The 24,222-nt window shown below is 38.2% G+C and overlaps 3 protein-coding genes across 6 annotated transcripts in view; 1 reads left to right on the top strand and 2 right to left on the bottom strand.

Moving 5' to 3' along the window:
- Positions 1 to 2,751, bottom strand: part of LOC114548254 (testican-2) — a 38,063-nt gene extending 35,312 nt beyond the window's left edge. The window contains exon 1 of the mRNA XM_028568094.1: positions 2,462 to 2,751. Coding sequence (XP_028423895.1) covers positions 2,462 to 2,638 — 177 coding nt within the window. The 5' untranslated portion in view covers positions 2,639 to 2,751. The remainder of the gene's footprint in view (positions 1 to 2,461) is intronic.
- A 3,923-nt stretch (positions 2,752 to 6,674) lies between these two features.
- ascc1 (activating signal cointegrator 1 complex subunit 1) lies at positions 6,675 to 19,048 on the bottom strand. Of its 3 annotated transcripts, XR_003691290.1 has the most exons (11): positions 18,191 to 19,048; positions 17,946 to 18,048; positions 17,745 to 17,842; positions 17,479 to 17,657; positions 17,230 to 17,363; positions 16,244 to 16,363; positions 16,031 to 16,155; positions 15,350 to 15,423; positions 13,382 to 13,526; positions 8,963 to 9,105; positions 6,675 to 6,939 (listed from the first exon to the last, which is right to left on the bottom strand). XR_003691290.1 is itself a non-coding variant. In XM_028567380.1 (10 exons), exons 1-9 carry the CDS (start codon positions 18,309 to 18,311, stop codon positions 13,410 to 13,412), a joined length of 1,071 nt encoding a protein of 356 aa, XP_028423181.1. In that variant the 5' UTR covers positions 18,312 to 19,048; the 3' UTR covers positions 6,675 to 6,939; positions 13,382 to 13,409. The 3 variants fall into 3 exon arrangements, 2 of the variants coding, with proteins under 2 accessions (XP_028423181.1, XP_028423182.1); XM_028567380.1 differs by lacking the exon at positions 8,963 to 9,105; XM_028567381.1 differs by lacking the exons at positions 6,675 to 6,939; positions 8,963 to 9,105 and adding an exon at positions 9,130 to 11,523.
- anapc16 (anaphase promoting complex subunit 16) lies at positions 18,538 to 22,595 on the top strand. 2 transcript variants are annotated; one of them, XM_028567383.1, is made up of 5 exons: positions 18,538 to 18,644; positions 18,984 to 19,060; positions 19,348 to 19,501; positions 21,720 to 21,794; positions 21,894 to 22,595. In XM_028567383.1, the coding sequence occupies exons 1-5, from the start codon at positions 18,608 to 18,610 to the stop codon at positions 22,001 to 22,003; spliced, it is 453 nt and encodes a 150-aa protein (XP_028423184.1). In that variant the 5' UTR covers positions 18,538 to 18,607; the 3' UTR covers positions 22,004 to 22,595. The 2 variants fall into 2 exon arrangements, with proteins under 2 accessions (XP_028423184.1, XP_028423185.1); XM_028567384.1 differs by lacking the exon at positions 18,538 to 18,644 and having other exon boundaries at positions 18,859 to 19,060.
- The last annotated feature ends 1,627 nt before the right edge of the window (positions 22,596 to 24,222 follow it).

The raw sequence follows: 24,222 nt of genomic DNA, 5'->3' as shown, positions 1-24,222 counted from the left end.
CGGACACAAGTGGGGAAATACTTGATTCATTGATTAGTCAATTTAATAATCAGTTTGACAATCAAGGAATCAAATATTTACATTTACATCTATCTTTCTTTCAAGAAAAAAAAATCAAGCAATTTGAAGAGGTCACCTCTCTGGAAAACGTGATCTGACGTTTTGTAGACAAAACTATTAATCTAGTACTCCATTATAGTTGACGCCAGTAGACACAGTATACACAGTACATACAGTATGCTTGCAGAGTTTATACTATAATCCTGCCATATATTTTTTGAGCCCAGTTTTGGGCCCTCCAATCACCACCTCCATTCACCCCATCATTAACAACATGAATATCACCAAGTTGCAATATGCAATACCTTTTTTTGGGTGTTGTGAATTACATGAGTTGGAGATTTTCTCCAACATTTTGCATGTATTAAATTCAGAAACTAAATTCAATTTATCTAATACCCAACTTCTAGAAATTTCAAACAAATCTTCTCAGGACAGTGTGGGTACATGACCCAACTATGCCGCCAAAAGCCCCACAGAAGCCCCCACCCATCCCTTCCTGTTCACCCCCCGTCAGCCCAGCACTGATCCAAGTAGAAGGTGAGGCAAACCACTCCAAAAACCAGCCAAGATCATATTCAAATTTCCATGACAACACAAATTTGCAATTCAATTACAAATTCTCCAACAAGCCAGGGGGGTCCAGGGTAGTGGGGCAGATTCCTGCATGCCACAGAGCGTGGTCAAAGGTAATGCAGCTGTCTGGCCGACATTGATAAGACTATCTGTCTGAGGTGATATTCCTCAGCAATGACATCAAACAGTTTGTCTGGTTGTCAAGGTAGAGGCTTGGATCTAAGCCGTTGCTAACCTACTCCTCCTCTGAGATCCCTCACCTCCTGATTCATGCCATGTGTTCTGTCTTTAGGTACCAGGGAGGTGTCCCACACCCGATACCATAACTTCCTGACCTCCCTCCCTCCCCCTCATATAAAATGAGTGCCATTAGCTGGTTTCATATCATTTTACATTCAAATATTCCAATGAGTTACACACAGTGAGGTTTACAGTCATTACAAATTTGGGGAAAAGAGAGCACTAGTATTAGATCGTTACTGAATTGTGGTATCGGAATCTGGCAGAAAAAAACATTTTTTTTTTTGTCCCAGACGGGGCATTTGTCTTGCAGCCAGATAAAAACACAGAACCCCAAAATATGTAAAGCATTTGCTAAAGCACTCCATACAAGCTTGCATAAAACAACCTTAGTGACAGCATGACATAACACCGGGCGTACATCCAGCCATCATCATCCCAACCAATCCGCAACGGTTAAAACAATAAGAGACGCTTTCTCAGGTAATTAATATAGATTAACACAAAAAAAAACACTCTCATCTGGTTATTTTATCTACTAATAGTGTCTCAACTGAGTTTCCTTAAGTTTACTGTGTTACAATATACATTGGGCCTATACTGCTATTGTGAAGAGATAGAAGATTTAATCAATATGGTCACCCATTCGTAGATTGGATTAGTGGGCTGACTGGTTGGTTGAACTTCATAAAATGTTATCATTTTTATTGTTTAACTTTATGGAAAATGTATTACTTAAAGATTACGATAAGCCTTTGCGATCAGGATTATTTTCATTTGGTTACATTCTCGATTAATCTGTTAATCTATGAAATGTCAAAAAAAGCTCAAAAATTTTGAGTAAATTCAGTAGGAGATAGGATAAATTCATAAGTTAATTTACTGTGTCAAGTGAATAGTCATGGCTGAACAGAGTAAACAAATATGCTTTACAGCCCAAGATATAGTCTGGACAACAAACAATGCACATGAGAATATACTAATATACTTATACTTGATATTTGTGATTTAGGGAATATACAAGCAATGTCTTGTGTGTGGTTTGAAAGCTCTGGGAGCCTCCTCACTGTGAGACCTACATAATGTATATGTGCAATATGGCAGATCAATGGGTATTGATCAGTGAATACAGACACAGTTCGGATTACCCAGAAGAAGCTTGGAAAGACTTGGGCCAATGATAGATGTGTGATAGATTTCCTTTAAGTTTGTATTTTATTCACTCTCACATAAAAAGCTCCACGGATGAAAGTGTCAATTCAACCATAAAAATGAGCCAGCCAATTCAAAGGCTGTTAATGAATAGCATATAGAGAGAACAGACACCCTGCCAAAAAGAAAGATGAATTTATCAACCATTTCATGGTGCACGCGTTTATTATCACCTACGGAACATACCATCCCGTGGAATCTTTTTATGTACCACAAACTGCTAATATCGCCTTTATATGCACTTCGGAGCGACAGTCAACTGTGCACAAAATTACCTGAGAGAAGAACCCGCGTTACCTTCGCAGAGAGCATCTCAAGCACCACCAGATAAGATACGACAAACACGCCTAAGTACACTAAATACACCACTCACGTCTCTGAAGCGATTCCAGTGTTTGGTCTTACGCCCGTACTGGGAGATGGTTGACAGCCATTGCTCATCTTCCATGAAATTCCCGGCTTTTCCTGCCTCTTTCCCACTTTTCACGTCCAACTGAAGCGAGAAGCCCACCAGCAGGCACAGGCAAGCGGCGGTTCTTAAAACGATCATGTTGCTCAGGCAGTTTGGTCTGGGATGTATCTCCTGCTGCTGCTGCTGCTGCTGCCCTCTTGCCAAGGATCCACATACAAGACTGTTACTGCTGCTGCTTCAACCGAATGGAAATGAGAGAGCGAGAGGAGAGAGGAGAGGAGAGGAGAGGAGAGGAGAGGAGAGGAGAGGAGAGGAGAGGGAGAAACAGTTAAAGGAGAGATTAGATCCTTCACTCACATATAATTTCTTTCTGCTAACTTGGTTTCATTACTTCACTGTCTTTTTTCAGTTTGAAAGCACACACACACACACACACACACACACACACACACACACACACACACACACACACACACACACACACACACACAGCTGCAAATGACTTGTACAAAGGAAACAGATGTTTATTGTTGCACTAATCATCAATCAGACTTTTCTTTATTGTATTAAAATGTTTTTTTGGAAAGTGACAATATTTAATATAAGGCTCACTGTGAGTTGAGCTCAAAAACAGAACCAAATAGTGGAATGAATCAATTACACAATAAAGTTGAAAGAAATGTGGGAAATGGCGGCTGTTGAGCTAATACTATAAGGCAGCAGTGGAGCCCAAACTGGGCTCATGGATTGCTGAGGGTCTCTGCAGGACTCCTAATTGGCCTCAGGGCAAATTAGGTTAAAATTGGCTCAATTTTATTCTTAATTTGTTTATTAGCAGCACAGCTAACAGAGAAAATGTGTTAGAGTGGCTCAGATCAGCAGTGTCTTACTATAAAATCTGATGTACCGAACAAGTACCTGGAACAAACCTTAATCATGGTTCTGTGGTCTAAACTTCAAAGTTGTTTTTTTTGCGTGAATTATTTTGGAAACTGTGTTTAAACACCTCTTGCTAATTCGATAATGAATATGCGAACCCAACATTCTCCCTAAATTTCCTTCAAAAGTAGTTGTAGTAGTTTTGTTCCAGTACTTCAGCAGTTATGTAAATACATGAAATAACCAAATCCAACACTCCAAACTGTATTTAATCTTTTTATTTAGGGGTTCCAATGCATTCTGAAGACCAAGTACAAAAGACAGAACCATGATCTTCAATAAGAAATGAAATAACAGCAGTTGACACAAAGACATTCGCCCACAACTATTTGTTTTTGTTGTAAATTAATCTACTGATTATTTTCTTAATTAATTGTTTGATCTATTAACTTACAGAAAAATGCCCATTACACCATTCATTTCTTAAGTCTAAGGAGATGTCAAGCCCTGTTCCACCATGGCCAGCCCACAACAACCTACGTATTACGGGCCCTGGGACAAAAATGAGGCCCTGGCCCTTGTTAACTCCCTGTTCTTCCCACTATCTGTGCAATGTATACATGTTTTCTATGTAGGAATATTACCTGACCCTAGGAATACTATGTGGTAATTTAATTAAACACAGATAATGTAGGAATAAGCTAAATATCAGCACAACACTGAGGAAAACAAGGTCTTAAAAATGGATTTTGACACAAAGTTAATGCAGGACCCACCTTAAATGTTGAGAAGAGTGAACACGTTGATGTAACGGATGGATATGTGACTGAAGAGGTTAGATATATTTTAGCTGCTGCTGTAATGCTACTTTTTACTTCAAAAAAAGTTTTTCAATCATTCACATCATTTTAAGTCCAGCCACGTTATTCCTGCTGCTCCTTAAACTTTCTATGCCCTCGCTCCCTCCGCTCTCTATTTCATCCCCATGAAGATAAATGTAATCCAGCGCTCTGCTCAGATTTTTGGAGTTTAAGGTTACTAATATAAGCTGAGGCAGAGTAGCCGAAGGCAGGATCGCGTTCCTGTGATGCTGATTAGCTGGCCGAACTGACTAACACTGGCATCAAAACAGTCAATCTGGCAGATGCTTTCCTGAGTGTGCAGAGCTCCAGAATTGGGAAGCAAGGGCAGTAGGAGAAACTTCCCGCAGTGTCAGCCAGCTGTGCACATCAACAGTACAAGGTGCCGGACATGATGTATTGATCAAGAGGTCGCCATCAGTCATGTCATGATCAGGATGAATGTGCTGCAGATTAATGGTCACACAGCTGAGCCGGGAAGCATTAAAAGACTGTGTTCTGTTTTGCACCATTAGCTTTAAAAGACTGTGTGAGAGCTGGGAAAGCCTGTCTCTGGACACTGGTCTCCTGAGGAAAGCCCTACATGTGCAACAACACCAACAGCAAATGGAAAACATGTTGATGAAAGCTGTGTGTTTCATCTCTTCAGTTGCTAAGTTTTAGGGATGAAAAGTCTCAAGGGATCTTTTTTTAATTGCAGACAGCTCTTATGAGCTTGCATCTTCAGTTCCATCATTATCGGAAGTAGCAGCACAGTGACCATGCAGGAGCCCCAAGGGACGAGTGATCACTTCTATACTTACAGTACATTAGGGTACAAGCAAAAATGATTTTCTAACATGTTTGTGCTTCACTGATCAGATTGAATTCTCAGTCAGAGATCAATCTGGTCCCTCCCTGTTTAATGCAGCAGTAACAACCTTAGATCCCCGTCTATATGCTCAATTTAGATCATATCTGGCTCCAGAGAATCCCCTGACAAACAGATTCACTTTTCATAATTACTAAGTGACCATTTGTGCCTCTCAATCTTGATGACAGTGGTGAAAAGCTTCAGATGTCATGAATTCAAGTCACATTTGAGCAATTTGATTGCACTACTGCCCTTTATGCGATGTTGTTTTTGAATGTTAAATATTAATTCTGTATTTGTTACATTTGTTGAGAACAGTGATAAAGACATATTCATCTTAAAATATGGACAGAAAATACCAATACAAAGCTTTTTTTCAGCTTCTATCAGAGGATGTGACAGTGATGGGGTAAGTACAACTTGAATAAAAATGTAAACAATTGTTACTGGTATATTTATTTACAACAAGTTTATGTTTGCCACATACAATTGATTGAATGCTCACCTGCATTCTGTCATTAGGCTGTTGGACTGTCAGTAAATTACTGGCTATGTTAGCCGTATGCACAATCTGCATTTTATCTTCAATTTGTATTTTATTTTTGATCATTTTTATGGGTATTTCCGCCTTTAATGATAGGACAGCTCAGACATGAAAGGGGAGAGAGAGGGGGAAGACATGCAGCAAACCGTCAAAGGTTGGACTTGAACCCTGAACCTTCTGTGTCAAGGAATCAGCCTCAATATATGTGTGCCTGTTCTACCAATTGAGCTAAACGGCCACGTCAATTTGTATTTTATGTTATCCATAGTTAGCATTATTCTGGCACTTTTTAAAAAACTTTTTAATTACTCTTTAATCACCTTACATTTGCAATACCTCCATTAGCACATACTCTATTATAGGGACAGCTCTCTGTAGTAGTTCTGGTGGCTAAACTATGACTTCACTGCTGTGTTTTTATTCTTGTTTCTCTTCTTTATTCCTGTGTGTATCAGCGTTTTCTATAAACTACAGTGGGCTCTACAGCAGGCAGAGACCTTGAATCACTGACCAAATCAGGAGTTGCCTAGCTTAATCAACTATCTTAATCACTAAAACTAGTGTATGTTCACATGATGTAACAGTCCCCTAATCTCATATTTTACGCAGCTCCACCACACAACCAGTTAAACATATTCTTCTACATATCAGAGTTACGCTGTGGAAGAGTGCCCTTAATTGTAAGGAGATTAACTGATGTCATCTGTTCCCCGTCTTCCTCTCCAGGCCGATGTTGATAAAACATATCTATGCTGCTCACCAAGCATGATCAGTTTACACAAAAGGAGTTGAGGGGAGGAAAGCTTCATTTGAATAACATCAGAGAGAGAGACAATTTGAAGGGTTGCTTATCTGTAAATATGTGCTGTCTACTAATTAAACTAATTCCCTCTTCTGTCTTACAAATAGCTCTGAAGGCCCAACACGAGCTCCGCTGCTCATCGTGGTTTTACATATTCTCACGTGATGTAACAACTCCGCGAGGATCGCTTTAGGAATCTGTGGTACACAACAATTAATTGCAACAGGCCAAGGGTGGATGCTTTACACATGTATTTCTTTATTCTGCCAGATTTGAAACAGAATGTTTAAAATGTAGCACCTCCTTCCAGCATTAAGACAAACACAACCCATACAAGTGTTCATTTTCAAACAGATTTTAACAAAAGATTCCACAAAGATGCACTTTGTCCATTCATGTTCATCCTCTGATGTTTCCCACAGTGCTTTACTGTCAACTGAGTTTCTTCATCAGACAGCGACACTGAACACTTCCCATGCTGCTGCCATGTTCATCCATGACCTGCAACACATAGTCAGCTATCAATATTTGTACTTTAAAGCACCCCAGGGCCACAACTAATGATTTGTTTAATCTACAATGACTGTGTTGATTATTTTGTTTGATCGATCAATATATTATTTAGTCTACAAAATGTCAGAAAATGGGAAAAAATGTTCAAGGTTATGTCTTTATAATTGCTTGTTTTGCATGACCAACCCCAAAATGTTCAATTTACAATGATATAAAACAAAATAAAGCAGCAAATCCTCACATTTGAGAAGCTGGAACAAGTGACATGTTTGCTTGATAAATTCCTAAAATGATTAATCAATTCATCATCTAATCTATTACTTATTATAACAAAAAAATTTTGATGACAACCTATATATTTAAAATGTGCATTAATTCAGTCAGGATATGAAGTCAAAGACAAAAACTAATCTAAGCAATAGACTAAGTAAAACTGTATTCATGTTAGTGGGTTCAGCATAGTGTGCTGCATTACATCACATCCCTGCCTTTATATTCTGTTAAGTTATTAACTTGTGTAATTTCAATCCGTATGAGGTTATTTTTAAGTGCAAGCCTGTACAATTAGGCATTAAATATTGAGGACACAATAAAACAAACAAATTCTGAGTCTGCATTTCTACAACTACAGCCACCACTGCTTGTTGACAGAGCAGTTACTTCCTGTGATAGGTGCTGCCACGGTGGAAAAAAACAGCAACCTAAAAGGGAGTTCCTGGATGGGAGAACCATCAAAAGAAGTTATTTTGAAAGTTGAATAGAGAATAAACCACATCGGGAGGCATTTAATAAGTAATCTCAAGTGACTTACAGCTGTAAGTGGAGCTGCTTTAAGCACGTATAGATCTAATTCAATTGGACTCAAACTGGGTCACACAGCTATTAAAAGTGCAAAGTTAGTTGAGAGCTGTCTGAGAGCAGTTTGGATTTGCCAGGAAAGTACTGCAGCTGCTGTGTTTGCACTGCAGGCAGTTGCAGCAGGGGTGGAACAGACTGCAGCACTTGTTTCAATTAAATACACAGACAGAAGCTGGCTGATATTCTGAACTCTTGTTCAGTCTTAGTAGCTGATTATGTTATATCTGCATATCCACTATATACTATAAATGACAAATCCCCATCAGTTTTCACTACTCTCCATCCTACCAATAAGAAACAGCATTAAGTGCTGTGTGAAGGGATTTCACACGGCAACACTTTGGAGTGGATGAATAAAACACTTGGAAGAGTACAGTTTATAGCTTCCGATACAGAGAGAGTTTACAGCAGTGAAGCTCGTCTGCATATTAAACCAGAATTGTGAATGTTGGGAGCAACTAGCTGATGAACATAGTGAAGCATTTAGCTGGCAATGAGCTGGATATTTCCCTCATGAGTTGATGGAGATAAGAAACAGGATATTGGACTTGTATTTCTTCAAGTGGCCAGAAACAGGACTCCAAATGAATGCTAATGCTGCTCCTTGACTGCTGCAAGAGGAAATAGGCAACTGTTTGCGAACACATTCACCATAACAACGTTGTAAGGTGATAATAGGTCAATGTTGGGTTAACAGCTTGTTGTGCTGCCACCAAGCACACACAGAAAATCAATTAACGCTGCTTTATTGTCCCGACTGACTAAATTAATTTGAAATTTAAATAAAGACTGTCATCCTCCCTCTACATTTCATAAGTTTGCATTGCTATATAAACTGTCTGCTTTTATGTCACGGTGCAACAACCAGAGATTTTAAGAAACCGTTTATTATGTAAGCAATTTAATGAGCAAAAATGCCAAATGTTTACTAGTTCCAGTTGCTCAAATGTTAGGATGCTGCTTTTCAGTTTTCTATCATTGTAAATTGAATATCCTTGGCTTACGTCGAACAAAACAAGCCATTTCAAGATATCATCATTATCAAAACAAAGTAATAGAGATGAATTGATAATGAAAATTTGTTGCAGCCCTATTTTAAAACTTTCCCCGGGCAAAGTGTACATAAAAGTATACAGCAGCTCTGAATGACTACCTGCTGTTCAAACACTCAGCTTTGCGCCTCTCCTCCCTGCGTGAACGCCTCCAGCAGTTAACAGACGTGGACAGCTGCAGGCAGCCTCCAAACTCAGCACTCTGAATGATAAAGAGCTGCTGCAGGGATCACCTGCCTCCTCGCTGGAGACACAGATTAGACATTTCAAATACTCTAGCCTTGGCTGTCCGTCAAGGCCGCTCATGCCCATTAGTGACAGAGTGATTAGTGTGACATTCAAACGACGGTGACACTCAGCTGGAGACTCATGAGAGAATAATCAAAGGAAGGCGCGCTGTCATATTTCACCGCTAACAATATCTAACTTGAAAGATTTGTTGGCTTTGTCTAGCAAGATCATTTACAGAGCAACTTTGTAACTTCTCGTGGATAGATGGGTTTGATTGATCAAAACACCCTCTTGCAAAACAATCTTAGGATTCAAGCTTGTTAAGGGGAATACATGACACCAGGAGTATGAGGCTTACTACTGAAATGTCATCTCAGTGCTTTCTTGCTGTCAAGTTCACCCTTTCAGTTAATTGGACTTGGATTAAAATATTTTATGAACCTGATTGACATTTGCGCTATAAGGGATGTAAGGGTAAAACTTACCGTGACCTTAAAAAGTAATTAGGCGCTTAATCGATTCCATGTGTGTTATTACTCCGAGCATCCAAATCAAACATATCTACTGTATTAAAAAGGTCACGTCTGTCAAACATCCTCCTTTTTTTTTTTTTTTTCCTCAGCAGATGTTAAACGCCAGCTCCTCTGAATGAAAGCTTGATATCTAATGAAAAATTGCAAAGTGCGGTTTTGAATATCAAAACCCAAAATGTGCTAAAAGCTTAAATTGATCAAGTAAGACCTATTTCAAACAGCATAAAAAGGCTACTTTGAAAACTGGCATGAAATTAAATATGCAAATTGGATAGTTGCCTAAACAATACTTGGATGAGATAACATACGACTGCAGTTACCAAACATAAAATAATTGTCATTATTGAAAGGTTCAATGTAAGTTTTACAGTCTCATCTAAGTGATTGCTTTGATTTCACCGCTTTCAAAATCACAGCTTTTTCTTCCTTCTAATGTAAATGAAGTATTGTCTACAAAGACAACTAAAATGTTTGACATTTAATTCAAACCTAGCTTTTGTGTCTCTTCAGATCTTCAGAAATAAGGATGTAGATCCACCGGGGAAATAGGTCTGCACAGCAGGAAGCACAGAGCTGACTAATTGGGGTGAGAGATGTGGCAGGGACAGAAAAAGATGCACGTCGAGCTCTGCGTAAGCAAGCGCATCCACAGACAACATAGTGACATGATCTTGTTGAGTCAATCTAAATCATTACCCACACCGTAGATAAATATATGGAAATCAAACAAATACTGTCTAAAATTATTGTCACATTTCTGACTTCTATTTCTGACTCTACTAATTTATCAACCAAAAATGCCAAACATTTGCTGGTTCCAGCATCTCAAATGTAAGAATTTTCCACTTTTCTCTGTTTTACATCTTTGTAATTTAACTATCTTTGGGTTTTGGCCTATTGGTCGGACAAAACAAGTAATTTAAATACGTCACCTGGCATCTAGCATTGATAAGCAGTATTTAAACATTCAATAAATGGCCCTGTTTTACTATTTTATGACATTTTATAGACTTAACGATCATTCAGTGCAGCACTATAGTCCAAGATGTTCTTAATCTATGCAACAAAACACACATATCGCCATTTAAATAAACACATAGTTCGAACAGCTTATATTGAAATAGAGTGACAAATTAAATATGTCTTCAGTGTCTGAATCTGTCTGCGGATGATGCATGTTCCTTCACGTTTTGTTTTTTTTCCTTACGATCATTGGTGAAGACATCTGCCCAGTGCATCCTTAATCATGTCCATGCCAAAAGAAAAAAGGATGCACGTTCTCAATGAATTTCATTAACTTCCAAATCATCTTCTCTCTCTGCCTCTCTGTGTGCTTATAAACAATAGTATTGGCAATTACCAGAGTCCTCACTCTGTTACCTGAGAGTGCCGTTATGCTGGATGTGTACTCCTGACCCAGTAACAAGCATGCTCTCAGGATGCAGGGAGTGGATAATTAGGCGCCTTTCCTGGGTCTGAAAAAAGACATTTTAAGCCCAGACAGCGCCATGGTCAATGCACGGCTGGCTTGGCTGGCTGGCTGTTTTCCCGATGACAGAATTTGCATGTCCCTGTCTAATGGCGTCTGTTGACATGGCTCCAGGAGAATGGGTGGGGGGGGGGGGAGTCACGCCACTGCTGAAATGGGAGGGTGGACAGCACAGGATGGCAGAGCTGACAAACAAAAAGCGCCTTCAGTTTCCATCAGTGTAACTTTTGGCTGCTCTGCGATCACCCCTCCTGCATGCCAAGCAAAGCGCATCGCCAGCTGAGGGGAGGGCTGAAAAAGATCTGACAGCGAGAGCAAGTGGCCAGGCTCTGTGTCCGATGTCTGTATTCACTGACACACTCGACAGACGAGAGTGGGAACAAGGTTGAGGCTTCGTGTGGGGAGGCCACTGATAAAAAAGACGGAGAGGAAAAAAAAAAAAAAAAACTGGTGTAATAAATCATGTCAGTGACGCATTAACACATTCATGAGGCAGTGAGATGAAAGGAAATGGGTAATACTTGGTTATGATCAGTGTGAAACCAGAATGTTTTGACAGCTTTGAAAGTTTTCTAGTTTTGCACACAATTTTATTTTGAAACTACTTCCTTTTAAACCTCATATTTGCTAAATCATGAAATGTTTAAGCCTCACAATCTTCTAGGAAAAGGAAGAACGGTGAGAAAACTTTGATCAGCTATTTCAGCTGCCATGTCTGACAGGTGAGACGGTGCAGCAAGACTTCTTAAATTATTCAGAACATGGCATTTATACTGACTTCCTGTATAGGAGATGTACGGGCCAATAAACTCACAAGCATGGACAGGTCAGGGCATTCTGCCAGCTTGCAGAGTAACACTGTATTTTGATATCTATACCTACCAGGTGTCAAAAAGGGAAGTACTCAGATACTCAGAAGACAAAGTAGTCCTGGCTTCAAAATGTAAATGTATTGTCGGCAAAATGTACTTCAAGTATCCAAAGTAAAAGTTACCATTATGTTAGTCTTGTTTTGCCAGACCATCCACAAGCCACGGAGCAGATTGCCGCTGCAAAACAGTCTTGCGAGAGAAAACTCAGATTGGACAGATAGTCTAGCTAGCTGTCTAGATTTACCCTGCAGAGATCTGAGGAGCAGTCAACAATAGTCCTCATAAATCCACTGGAGTTTAAAATTCCAACAAAAAAGAAAGCGGAAGGAAACGGAAATCGGCGAAAAATACATGCAGCCGGCGGATTTTCCTGCGGCAAGGATATAGACTACCATTATGTAGAGTACTCCAACTTTCAAAGTGTTGTATTATCAAATGTATTATATTTTTGAGGTATTAATGTTACCATTGTAGTTGGTTGAGGTTGAGCTTTCTTAACTACTTTATATATACTGTTAGTAGTTTAATCTATAACAATAGATCATACTATATAAGTTCATTATATGTTTTGGATGTAAAATCCTAATATGCAAACCATCACATAAATGTAGTGGAGTGAAAAGTACCATATTTGCCTTAATGTAGTGGAGTGGAGGTATAAACAACATTAGTATTTACTTTAATTAAAAGTAAATACTTATGTACAAGTATCCCAAAGTGTACCTTAGTACAGTACGTAGGGTAAATGTATTTCGTCAACAAAATGCCACTTTATATTTGATACATCTCTAAAAACAATCTAACCCTGACATTAACCTGAGCCCACCTCTTATCTGACTGATTATCTTCAACAATTTCACACACAAAGTCAATCATCTCCTCCTCAATTATTCTACTGTGACTCCAACATACCATCCAACATAAAATCTTTCCATTGTGAACAACATATCCTCAAACATGCAAAAGTAACCACATTCTATTTTCATAATCAAGGCATAAGTAAACAGTGAAGTTCTTTTTTTCCTTAGGAATGCCTGTTTGTATTTACGTATGTATTTCGAGTCATTTATACTTTGATGTTGTTTGAAAAAAGTACAAAACCTGACTACCTGGAGCATTTCAAAGTGATTTTAAATGCACGTTTTACCTTTTGAGTGAGATTTAGTCCAAGCTTTCAATCATTCTGTAGTCTGATCATTTCATTTTTTCTGCATGAACTGTTCCCAAGGGCTTTCAGAAAACAAAGCATTTGGTTCAGCTATAGGTGGAACAAGTCATTTGCAATAAAAAAAAAAAAAAAAAAAAAAACTTATGCTGCCACCTACTGGACAACAGTGTCAAGACTGCTTCAATGTTCTGCTAAGCTAGAAACTTGATTCATTACTAATTTCCCACCTCAGAATATGCTCAGCCCTGTTGAAGCTCATGAGAAGTTGATGCTCCCTGCGGAGGTGTAATAGCCCGTACAATCTGTCGAATATCTCTGGGACAGCAGGACAGCATTCAGCTCGAACTCTCCAAAACGATAAGCACCAAATTTCTGTAATGAAAACAGCAAATCATGATACATGAAACTTCAACAATACAAAACGTCATCATCATTATACCTTATTCTTCCAATTCAACAATATTTCCCGATTACAAAAGTAGTCTAACCACTAAATGATTTCGGAATGCCGGCTTTGTTTAAAAAGTCAACCTTACGTGTTAAACTCTGTGGAGGAAAAAAAAACACAAGCTGTCACCCACAAACATGGTGTTACCATGGTGACGGGCAACTGAGCATTTAGTAGGCACCCTTGTGTCATTTTCAGTGAAAAGAAAATGAAGGATTTTGTCATTCAAAGAAAGATCTTCTCTGCACCAGAGAGGAAAGGGAATGTGAATTTCAGAGCTTTTTTTTTTTTTATCTGCACTGTCAACTTGTTGTCACATTTCAGTCGTCACACACAAAGAAACTGCACCTGGAGGACTTCAGTCTCGTTCTGACAAGTGCTGCTTTAAAAGAAATCTATCAAAACTCTCATCTTTGAGCAACTGTATACAGGTGTAGTCTTGTTACCCTCAAATAACAGGTTTAATCAATATGCTCTTGAGCAGTAATTATTATAATTATTGTCATTATTATGATTATTGTTTTTGTCTTATATTATTGTTGGTTGTTTTATTCCTTTTCATTTTTGTATTACTTTTAATTCCCTGACTTTATTTGCCTCACTGCAGTCTTGAAATGATTTCATCCTGTTTCAAGCATAGAAAAGTTTTGAAAAGTGCTGTATAAATAAAGTTTATTATTATAAAGATTACTATTATTACAAGTCCTGAATGAGAAGGATCTGCATGTGTAGGTCTGCCAGTTCTTTCCGCATTTAGATGCATTTTTTATGTAATATAATGTTGCCTGCCACACACCAGAGGACAAAAAAAAGCACACAACAGGGCTTTTTATCAAAAGACACTTTGACATGTCACAGTACGGAAAAGCACAGGTTCAAATAATCAAATTAAAGATGGCTGAATTAAATTTAGCTGCATCAGTTTCAGTGTACTGGTGTTGTGCATGCTGGCTCACTGTCACGGCTTACTGGGACACCCGCATAGAAATGTGTTAATGTTATTAGTCACAACTGTGCTTTTGTTAGTTAAAATACAATTCTGCTGTAAAACAAAGGCCTATGTAGATGTGTCATCCAAAACTGAACACCACACACTTATAGATTACAGACTGGAGATAGATTTAAATAGTAAAAGTGTTGCGATTAGAAATTGGAGCGACCATAACTGGCTTCTAAGTAGATCAGGTGGGTTAACGTCTAAGTACATGTCCCAGCTGGTCTGGAACATAATCATTTAGTACAAGCCGAAAATCAAAACAGCCTTACGATTGGTAGGAGTGAGTCAGCCCAAAATGAACCTGATTATCCTCTGTGCATGCTAGAGTGATAGCAGAGTGTGTCTCCTTACAAAAAAAAAAAAAGACCAAAATCTCTCTATTTTAAGACCTATTAATTGGCAAGCTCTCATATCCCAATGGGACTCCAAAAGCAAAGAAAATGTCAACCACAGTTGAAAAACCTGTGGACAGTGTATGGTGCAATATTGTTGCAGGTGGCTAAATAGAGTAATCAAATTCTAGTTCATTTCCAAGTATATTTTAGTTAAACATTTCTCATATCTCTTAAAGTATACTTTACCTATGTTTTATAATATTATATAAAAATGTCAGGACTTTTGACTGGCCTATGGATAAAAACTTTCAAAAGCCTAATGTGTAATTGTTATCTGGTAACAACATCAGTCAAACAGTGAACACAAATCTGGATGTTCGTAATCCAGCAGTACTTAAAAGGGCAGGCCTCTAACCTTTAATATGTTTCTGGCATCAAAAGCCTCTCGTTCACTCATGGTTTGTCTTCCTGGGCCACCCATGTCTTCAACTGGAAAAACACCAGAGTGTAAAAAACAAGCTGAACAATGTTACACAGAACAAAAAACAAACATGTTATCTCAAGTACAAATAGGCATGTTTACTTGCGGCTACAGGCAATAGCAATGTGACAATCAAGGTCATGTAGTTGTGATACGCGTTTGTGAAACAGGGACTAAGGAGAAGAAAAAACATTGAATTTTAATCGTCTACATTCTGGCAAACATGGTCTGCAGTGATACGGCCCCTCCCTTGTGCTGTGTTGTTGGTCAGCTCAGTACAAATTTGAGAACTGGAGCTGGACTTTATCCATGGCCAAACTGAATGAAGCCATTGTCAGCGTACTTGGAAAACACGCTGTTTGGTGCACGTAAACAGAGCTGTGGCCAAACAGAGAACTGGCTGCCTGATGCCTATCCTCAGGAATTTGTTGTTGTTAATTATTCAAGATTCAGCTTAGTCGTCACTGCAGCACAGATCCAAGCCAAAAGATAATAAGGGGACATTGGCAAATAGGTTCAGGGCAGAAGCTACCAATGTAGCTCCAACAGGTCAATAACATTGTCTTTTAGCTTTGCTACTGCCACATATGCTGCTTGCATGTAATGCCTGCCTACCTGTGGAGTTCTTTCTGAACACAGTGTTCATCACAGTGCCGTGCAGCTTCACTCTGTCCCATTCTCTGACCATCAGCCCTGCTGAGACAAAGTGCTCTACCAGCCGATCTGCAATCATCTGCAACCTTAAAAGCAGCAATAAAAAAAACGTGGGGTGTCAACTTTGTAAATGTATTTAATTTTGTTCACAGGATTTGCTACTGATCCACTTACTTGTCAGATCTGTCTTTCACATTGACTTTGGCGTACAAGACGTCCACCATGGCTGGGTCATCATTCATGTACTCTATGCCTGTCACCTCCAACGACAGAGGGTTTCCTTCTGTGATGTCCCTGATGGCAGACAGAAAAAAAGCAGACTGCAGTGACTTACCTGGCATATCAGGCTTATCATTTAGTTTTTTTAATGTTAGGCTTTTCATAGACTCTTTCTTTTCATAGGTCTGTTTGTAATACTGTCTTGTGCTGTATTTGTTATTGTGCATGGGAAACTAAATTCACTTGTAATCTTATCTAATCCAATCATAATATGTAATCTAATGTAATCTAATCTGATTCAATCTAATCTAATCCACCCTTTAAAACATTACAATGACATAACATCATTAGTTATTAAAAAAATAAGGCTGGTGTTATTCTATATTTTTCTTAAATGTCAACAAATCCAATGAAAAGATTCCATGCGTTACTACTGAAGATGTACATTTTTAAAAATGGGTCACAAATATATACTTTCATATTTTTTTTTGTTTTGTTTCTTAAAGGCTACATGATTTATAAGCATTGTATATGTTGGGGACTATTTGGTGCGTTAGTGAGTATTTACAGCAGCAGTATTGTGTATACAGGATAGACTAAAAATCTACAGTCACCACATTCAGAGTAATGCATGTGTCACCCAGTGCAACAGTGTGGCTCATTGATGCGTGTGATGTGCTTTTGTCTATGGTACAAAAGAATAAGCTATATCAGGCTTTGGCTACTTGTTTGTGGGATCAATTCATTGTTGGTTTTCATGGGCTTTGTTAACAACAAGAAAAATGTAAAATACCAATAGAATTATACTTTCATTAAAGAAGTACTTCTGATTTTGTTTCCATTACGTCCTGTTTTTATCTCCAATGAAAACAGTGCTTTTTAGTTACAATGTCAAAATCTTAGTATGATTTAAAAAAAGAAAAAACTTGTTTGGCCCCTACCTAATGAAGTTTTGACACTCTTGAAGGTGTTCACATGCTTTTCTCACTTCCATGTCATTTAACAGAGCCAGGGTGCCGATTGTCAGGTGAAGCTTTGCAGGGTTCTGAAAGATGCTTCCCTCTACTCCATGATCCTACACATCAGGGAACAACAATATAGGATGTATTAAGGAAATAATGTGGTGATCTTAAACGATACATGGCCACCACTGCCCTTCATCGTTACCATTCATATTCCTTCTACGATACCTGTGAGCACTGCTGCAACACCTCGTCTTTAAAGCTCAGGAATCCTTCTTGAATTCTGGGATCATTCAAAGGGAATGACAGGAAATGCGTGAAAGGCTGCTTCTTCCGGAAACCCTCAACAAGGACCTCAACCCGTGTGACTGCAGATGAGACTGCAGCTTTATGGGAACCTGTGATAACTGTCAGACAAAGGAAGAAAGTCAAGAGAAAATCTTTGGTTTCAGAGAGCACTTTCTATCCTGTTTTATGATGCTCTTAATCCTCACCAATCTGTCCTTCCACTCCTTGTTTTGGGATATTGATAGATGTCTTTGTGTCAAACTCCAGACGTCTGCGTGTCTCTCCTTTTTTCCCAATGATGTATCTATAGAACAAATAAATGATGTTTCTTAGAAACAAAACCTCTTGTGCTTTTCAAGTTGGGATGATACAGAACAATCAAAATGTGCATTTTATAGATAACTCACTTGTAAAGAACACTTGGGACATCAATAGCACAGCGGTATCCCTTATCAGTCTGTTCAATGTAGTTGGTATCACAGGTTTCATCATCTGCAAAGTCTTCACTCTCTAAACATGTTTAAACCACAAATATACAGATATTATTGGGTTTTTGTAATAAATTGTGGCTACAGTCTGACAGCACTGTATGTAACTTCATTCAAACATTTATACTAACGTTAACTGTTTACATTGACAGGACTTAACTTACCTGGTGGTCCAATGTAAGATACATCTTCTCTTTCTTCTTCCTCATAATGTTCTTCCTTAATGATATTCCTTCGGTATATTCTTCCATTTATATTGATAAGAGCTGGACGTAAAACGTCCATAATGTAGCTAAACTAGCAAACCTAACAACACAAATAAATATTTTAAATATTTTAATTGTTCGCTAGCAAGTTAGCTACAGGAAAAAAAAAGTGTGAATTAGTTTATGTCGCTTTTTAACCCCCTTTTTTTCGAGCAACTAACTATTATTTAGGTTAGTTGACGTTTACATATCGGTTTCCTGGTTTACGACAGATAGGGGCCTGGTTTACGGCACTGGTTTGTTAAGTAGTGCTGCATTCACGTGCTACTGGGAAGGTCCTATTTCCTGAGTTAGAAAGTCGTTCCTTCGACTTCAATGTGCTTAACTTCTAAACTGACGCTACAAAGAAAACGTGTGTATTTTATTGCTCAGAGCTTCTAAACAATAGCTTTTTCCAGTATTTATTTCCAGTTTATATTATGATTTTGTCTCAGACTTGTTATGCACCAGTTGCATTCCCTTAAACCACAAAAATATTGATTTGCCTGACTCGTTATCAGGGTTATTGCTAATACATACATTTTCTTACTAATCTAGGGCACTCTACAATATGTGGACAGCAATATCTAGGCGACTTTTGTCCGCTGCTTAATATGGGCGAGCCATCCCACATCTGTGGCCGCGAGAATACCCATATGTCAAAGGAATACCCCCGCTTCAAACGTAAAATGCTGTCTTTGTCGTAAACTAGGGTCAAGACATCTAAACAAAACAACAGAGCAAACTGCGCGGATTCAAAGTCTAACTAGATTTACTGCAGCGTCAACGGTAAGTCATATTGTTTTAAAAAAAAAAAAAAAAAAAAAAAAAGGTCTTGCCATGTTGTCTAGTTACATTAATGGCGAATGCTCGTTACCTATTTTGGTGTCGCAGCTAGCTAGCTAGCTAATAACTTGCTGTCAGATTGTAACGTTACAATACAAGCTGTGAAATCAACTAACTTTAGCTAGCTTTCTTAGCTGATATGGCTAATAGTTAACGGCCTTCGTGGAAACTAAAAACGATATACGACGGTAACAGTAAAACAGCTTTTTCAATTGTGTGTTTTTTTAAAGTGTTCTAAGGCAATGGCAGCTTCGTCTTCGTCCTCCTCTGCGGGAGGCGTGAGCGGCAGCTCGGTGACTGGCTCTGGGTTCAGTACTTCAGAGCTCATCCCTCCAAGAAAAGTCTTGTACACATATCCTAAAGGCGCAGGTGAAATGATGGAAGGTAAGATCAAAAAGCTAAAGGCATCTGTCGTTAACTGTCTGTCTCCTCCCAACAAGACAGGGGATATGAGAATCATATAATGAGACTATTTTGTACGTTAGTTTTATTATAGATCATTTACATAGAAAAAGCACTGGGCCAAATAAGTTAGTCCCAGGCGGATCTCAGAGCTAAGCATCTGTTTTCGGAATGATACATACTAGAACGATTCTGACAAGTCTTGCAGCTGTTTTGAGGACACTTCCAGATTCCTAGAAGCTGCTTCCATCAAGCCATAACAACAAAATAAATAGAAATAGGGCTGGGCGATATGGAGAAAATCAAATATCACAATATTTTTGACCAAATACCTCTAGATAGTGTAGTGTTGACTATTGGTGCTTTCACAAAAGATTTACACAATGAGATTTTTGATAAATAATCATCAGTAATGTGGATAGAATGACTAACTGGGTGAAGGCAAATAATAGAACAGCTAGAACAGTCTGGTAAGTTCAGAAAAGGACATCACTTTACTACAATGCAGCCTTTAAAACCAGGAAAAGACAACACTTATGCCATATTACGATATTACGATATCCAAAATCTAAGACGATATCTAGTCTCATATCACGATATCGATATATATATATATATATATATATATATATATATATATATATATATATATATATATATATTATATTATATTATATTATATTATATTGCCCAGCTCTAGAATGAAACCATTAAATCAGTGGGCTGCACAATGAAGTCCCTTTAACCCATTTCCCAAGTTTTTAACTAAGACAACAAAGATCTCCTTACTACTCTTCTCATTCAAGCCTTTGAGGAAGCTGCAAATGCCAAAATTACTTTCCAGGTTGTTTTTTTTTTAAGTTTTGGCTTTTATTTATCTTTTAGAAAGGCAGATGCTTTGTTTTTCATCAACGCAAAAAAAACAACAACAATGAGTGGCACAACCTGGGGCTATAATAAAGTCACATCACAAAGCTTGTCTTCTTTCTTTTTCCATATAGTACTCCAAAATATATCCATTGTCAACAGGTGTCTGATAAATATTAGTAAAGTCTTTGGTATCTCGCAATGTTCTGCTTAACACAAAGCCATGTCGGATTTGTGTGTTGGGAGGAAAAGGCCATCTGGCTTCATCAACCCCTCACACGTCACTACATACTATAAATATTCAGATGACACTGCCATACTGGGTCTACTCAATGACAACAACTCCATTACAGCCTATCAATACTCCATCTCTCATTTCACACAGTGGTGCACTGACAACTACCTCCATCTGAATATAGAGAAAACAAAAGAACTGGTCTTTTAATGCACCAAACACTGGACTGTTTCCCGTCTCCATCCATAACAAGACAGTAGAACGGGTCAACAATTTCAAATACCATGGACTCACTTTGGACAATAACCTCAGTTTTTGATCAACACGTCACCGATATCCACAAACAATCTCAGCAGAGATTACATGTCGTCCATGAACTACGAGCACTTTCTGTTGCCCCACGCCTCCTGTTGTTACTTTACAAAAGCATAATTCAACTCATCCTGCTGTACTCTTCCCCCTGTTTCTATAACATGCTCACCATTTCTAACAAAAACGAACTCCCCAGATCACACACGAATGCCTCCGAAATGATTAGCTCCCCTACACCCAACATCTCAGACCTGAACGATAGAGCCATCAAACGCTTTGCCCTCACCATTGTCAATGACACCGATCACCCTCTATATCCACACTTTACACTGCTGCCATCTGGCCTCAGATACAGGACTCTGAGGTGTACAAGGACTCGCTTTGGCAGAAGTTTTGAAGTTTTATCTTGCTGACTTTGTATAGATCCGGTGTCACTGTTGTGTCTATACACCTGTCTTTATGTTATCTGTTATGGGGCAATAAATATCTATCCAGCTACTTTGTTGCCTGTCTAGCTCAAAATACATAAATACAATTAATGTTGTTAGTTTGGCTTGTGTCACAATGTTAAAAAAAAAAACAGCTAACAAAGTAACTATTAGGATTCAAGGTCTCAAGCTTTATCTCTAGTTTATTTTAAAAGGCTCAAAATGGCATACTATTTCATCTGAACTTCTCTTTCTGGAGTAGCTTGAAAGCTCCATTTTGACACTAGTGATCTGTTATTAGCTGCAATTTTGTCTTCCCCAGCATTTAACTTCTTTACTTTTGTGTGTTTCTTTTTAGATGGCTCTGACAGATTTTTATGCGAGTCTGTATTCAGCTACCAAGTTGCCTCCACACTTAAACAGGTTAAACATGGTAAGTCTGTAACTCTATATGTGCAAAATGTGTTTGTTTTGGTTGATCCATGAAAACCCGGTACCCTAATAATAAAGTAACCATTGTGTGTTCTTCCAGATCAACAAGTGTCTCGAATGGAGAAACTTGCCAGCTTGGTGGAGGAGCTGGAAGCAGATGAGTGGCGCTATAAACCAATTGAACAGCTATTGGGATTCACACCATCTTAGATTTAAAAAATTAAAAAAATAAAAAGACCCAGATGCCTTTTGGATAATAAATCAGCCAAGTAGAAGAAAAAGGTTTATTTCACTTCATAAATTGTATTCCTTCTTTATGGTTTTATTCTATTTCATAAGTGTAAAATATTATCTGGAGATACTGAATGTGAGTTGTATTATTTTATCACTTTGACTAATGTCTCATTCATGATTTTCTTTTTTTAAAACAGCCTGTTATATTTTTCCCAGTATATTATTATAAACCAGTGTCAACAGTATATAGTATAGTTATATACTATCAAGTAAACAATTCAAAATGTTGTAATAGACTGTTAATAGATTTTTTTTTAAACTGGTTCAGGGTAATAAAGTTTTTTTGCCAGTCCATTCTGCTCTTAGCCTCCAGTGTTAAAAGAAATAATATCTTTATTATAATAAATCTTTACAGTAATAAATACCTTGAAATGAGGCATTCTGTTTCCACATGGCTGCACTGTAACTCATAAATCTGAAAAAAGTGCTGCCTGTTATCGCTGCTCGCTCCAACAGCACTTGGAGCAAAACAAAGAGAGCTTGTAAATAAAGTCATACTTGGACATTCCTTGTACTCTGTTTGCTTGGTGTCGTATAGTTCCTCCCTGAGTATATTTCTTATATGCAGATGGGCAACTAAATGTTTGTGCTGTTTGTTTTATGTTGAAAATGTACACTTTTTTTGTCCAGTTAGCTCAGTTGGTAAAGCAGGCGCACATATATAGAGGTTTATTCCTCGATGCGGAAGGTCCAGGGTTCAAGTCCGACCAGTGACTGTTTTCCTGCATGTCTTCCCCCTCTCTCTCCCCTTTCATGTCTGAGTTGTCCTATTATTAAAGGTGGAAATGGCCATAAAAAAATCTTAAAAAAGAAAAGAATATGTACACTTTTTCTGTTACTCAAATGAGTCAACGTCTGAAACTCACTGTGATTGCTTCCGTCAAAGATTCTAAACCCTATCTGCTTCCGTGCCACTTCTCTGCTGTGTTGGCGGCGAGGAAACATGTTGTTTTGCTCAGTGAACGACTGTTTTCAAACAAATGAGGGGTGGGAACGTACACAATGTACTGTTCTCGGTGTCAATGACTAAGGACGGCCCTGGGCATTACAAGACCCGCCTCCAGCTGGAGCTTGAAGAGTTCAAAAGGTTGACATCATTCTTTCTAGGAACTTAGTTTATAAGTTGTTTGCTCATAGTTCTTAAAACTGTTTTCTGGTTTTGCATGAGCAACTGAAGCCTTTTTAACGTTGGCCCCCACTTTAATTTAATGAGAAAGGAACTAACATTTTTTTCCCCCATCAAAACTTTCTGACGAATCCTAATTCATAACATCCCCCTCAGAACATACTGTACTTACACGTGTTTATGTCTTTCAGTTCCTCCCTGAATTAAAGTACATTCTGTCCCACTCACGTGTAGCAGCACAGCATATATCTGGCTGCTTTCCAATTTTTTTTTCTTTAAGCAAACATTGAATGTGTTATGTACAGTACAGCCCAACAAGACAGAAACCCAGCAGTTTTCTGGGTTCAAAGTTTTCTTGCAACTAGCTTGTGTTTCATCTAGCATGCCATCACTTACTGTAACAAATGAAATTCATATACAGTGTTTTATGTTTTACTATTTAGGAAACTTGTTTTTTTCTTTTATTCATATTTTCTCTCGTTGTCTTTCTTCTGTTTACTTGACTTTGTTTTGTTTTTTATGCACACTGCTGAATAGCTGCTGAACAGATTGTCACTGTACTCTGTACAGTGACAATCTCTGACAAACAAACTGTAATCTATCTATCTATCTATCTATCTTTCTTTCTTTCTTTCTTTCTTTCTTTCTTTCTTTCTTAAAGCACTTTTATAGCACCATAACATATTTTGGTACAGTAAGGCTAGAGAAATAATGAAATAGTAGTGACAACTATATCCTTCTGGTGCATTCCTATAGCTCTGAATGTTTTCATTGTCATTCCGTTTGAGGGCAAATTTAGGAAGATATATATCTTTCAGAATCAGCATCAGTTTCAATGGCCAGTAAGTGTGAACACATACAAGGGAATTTGACTCTGGCATTGTGTTGCTCTCAAAGTACATACACAGAAATAGATTTACGGCTAAAATCAAGGACAACAATGCTATGTAAAGATAAACATTTGACTACTATGTACAGATGTAGGTTTGTATATAAAAAAATGAATATA

This window comes from Perca flavescens, chromosome 21 (assembly GCF_004354835.1).
Source record: "Perca flavescens isolate YP-PL-M2 chromosome 21, PFLA_1.0, whole genome shotgun sequence".
NCBI classification, from domain to species: Eukaryota; Metazoa; Chordata; class Actinopteri; order Perciformes; family Percidae; genus Perca; species Perca flavescens.
Note: the sequence above shows the minus strand (reverse complement) of the source record. Positions and strands in the feature narration are given on the sequence as shown.

Excerpts from the sequence above, each read along its gene's own strand:
- ascc1 (XM_028567380.1), bottom strand. The coding sequence starts at position 18,311 with ATGGACGTTTTACGTCCAGCTCTTATCAATATAAATGGAAGAATATAC. Across the intron at positions 17,364-17,478 it reads TGTTGCAGCAGTGCTCACAG|GATCATGGAGTAGAGGGAAG; the intron begins GTATCGTAGAAG and ends CCTGATGTGTAG. Across the intron at positions 16,364-17,229 it reads GAGTGTCAAAACTTCATTAG|GGACATCACAGAAGGAAACC; the intron begins GTAGGGGCCAAA and ends GTCTGCCATCAG.
- anapc16 (XM_028567383.1), top strand. The coding sequence starts at position 18,608 with ATGTGCTTAACTTCTAAACTGACGCTACAAAGAAAAC. Across the intron at positions 18,645-18,983 it reads ACTGACGCTACAAAGAAAAC|GGTCAAGACATCTAAACAAA; the intron begins GTGTGTATTTTA and ends GTCGTAAACTAG. Across the intron at positions 19,061-19,347 it reads GATTTACTGCAGCGTCAACG|TGTTCTAAGGCAATGGCAGC; the intron begins GTAAGTCATATT and ends GTTTTTTTAAAG.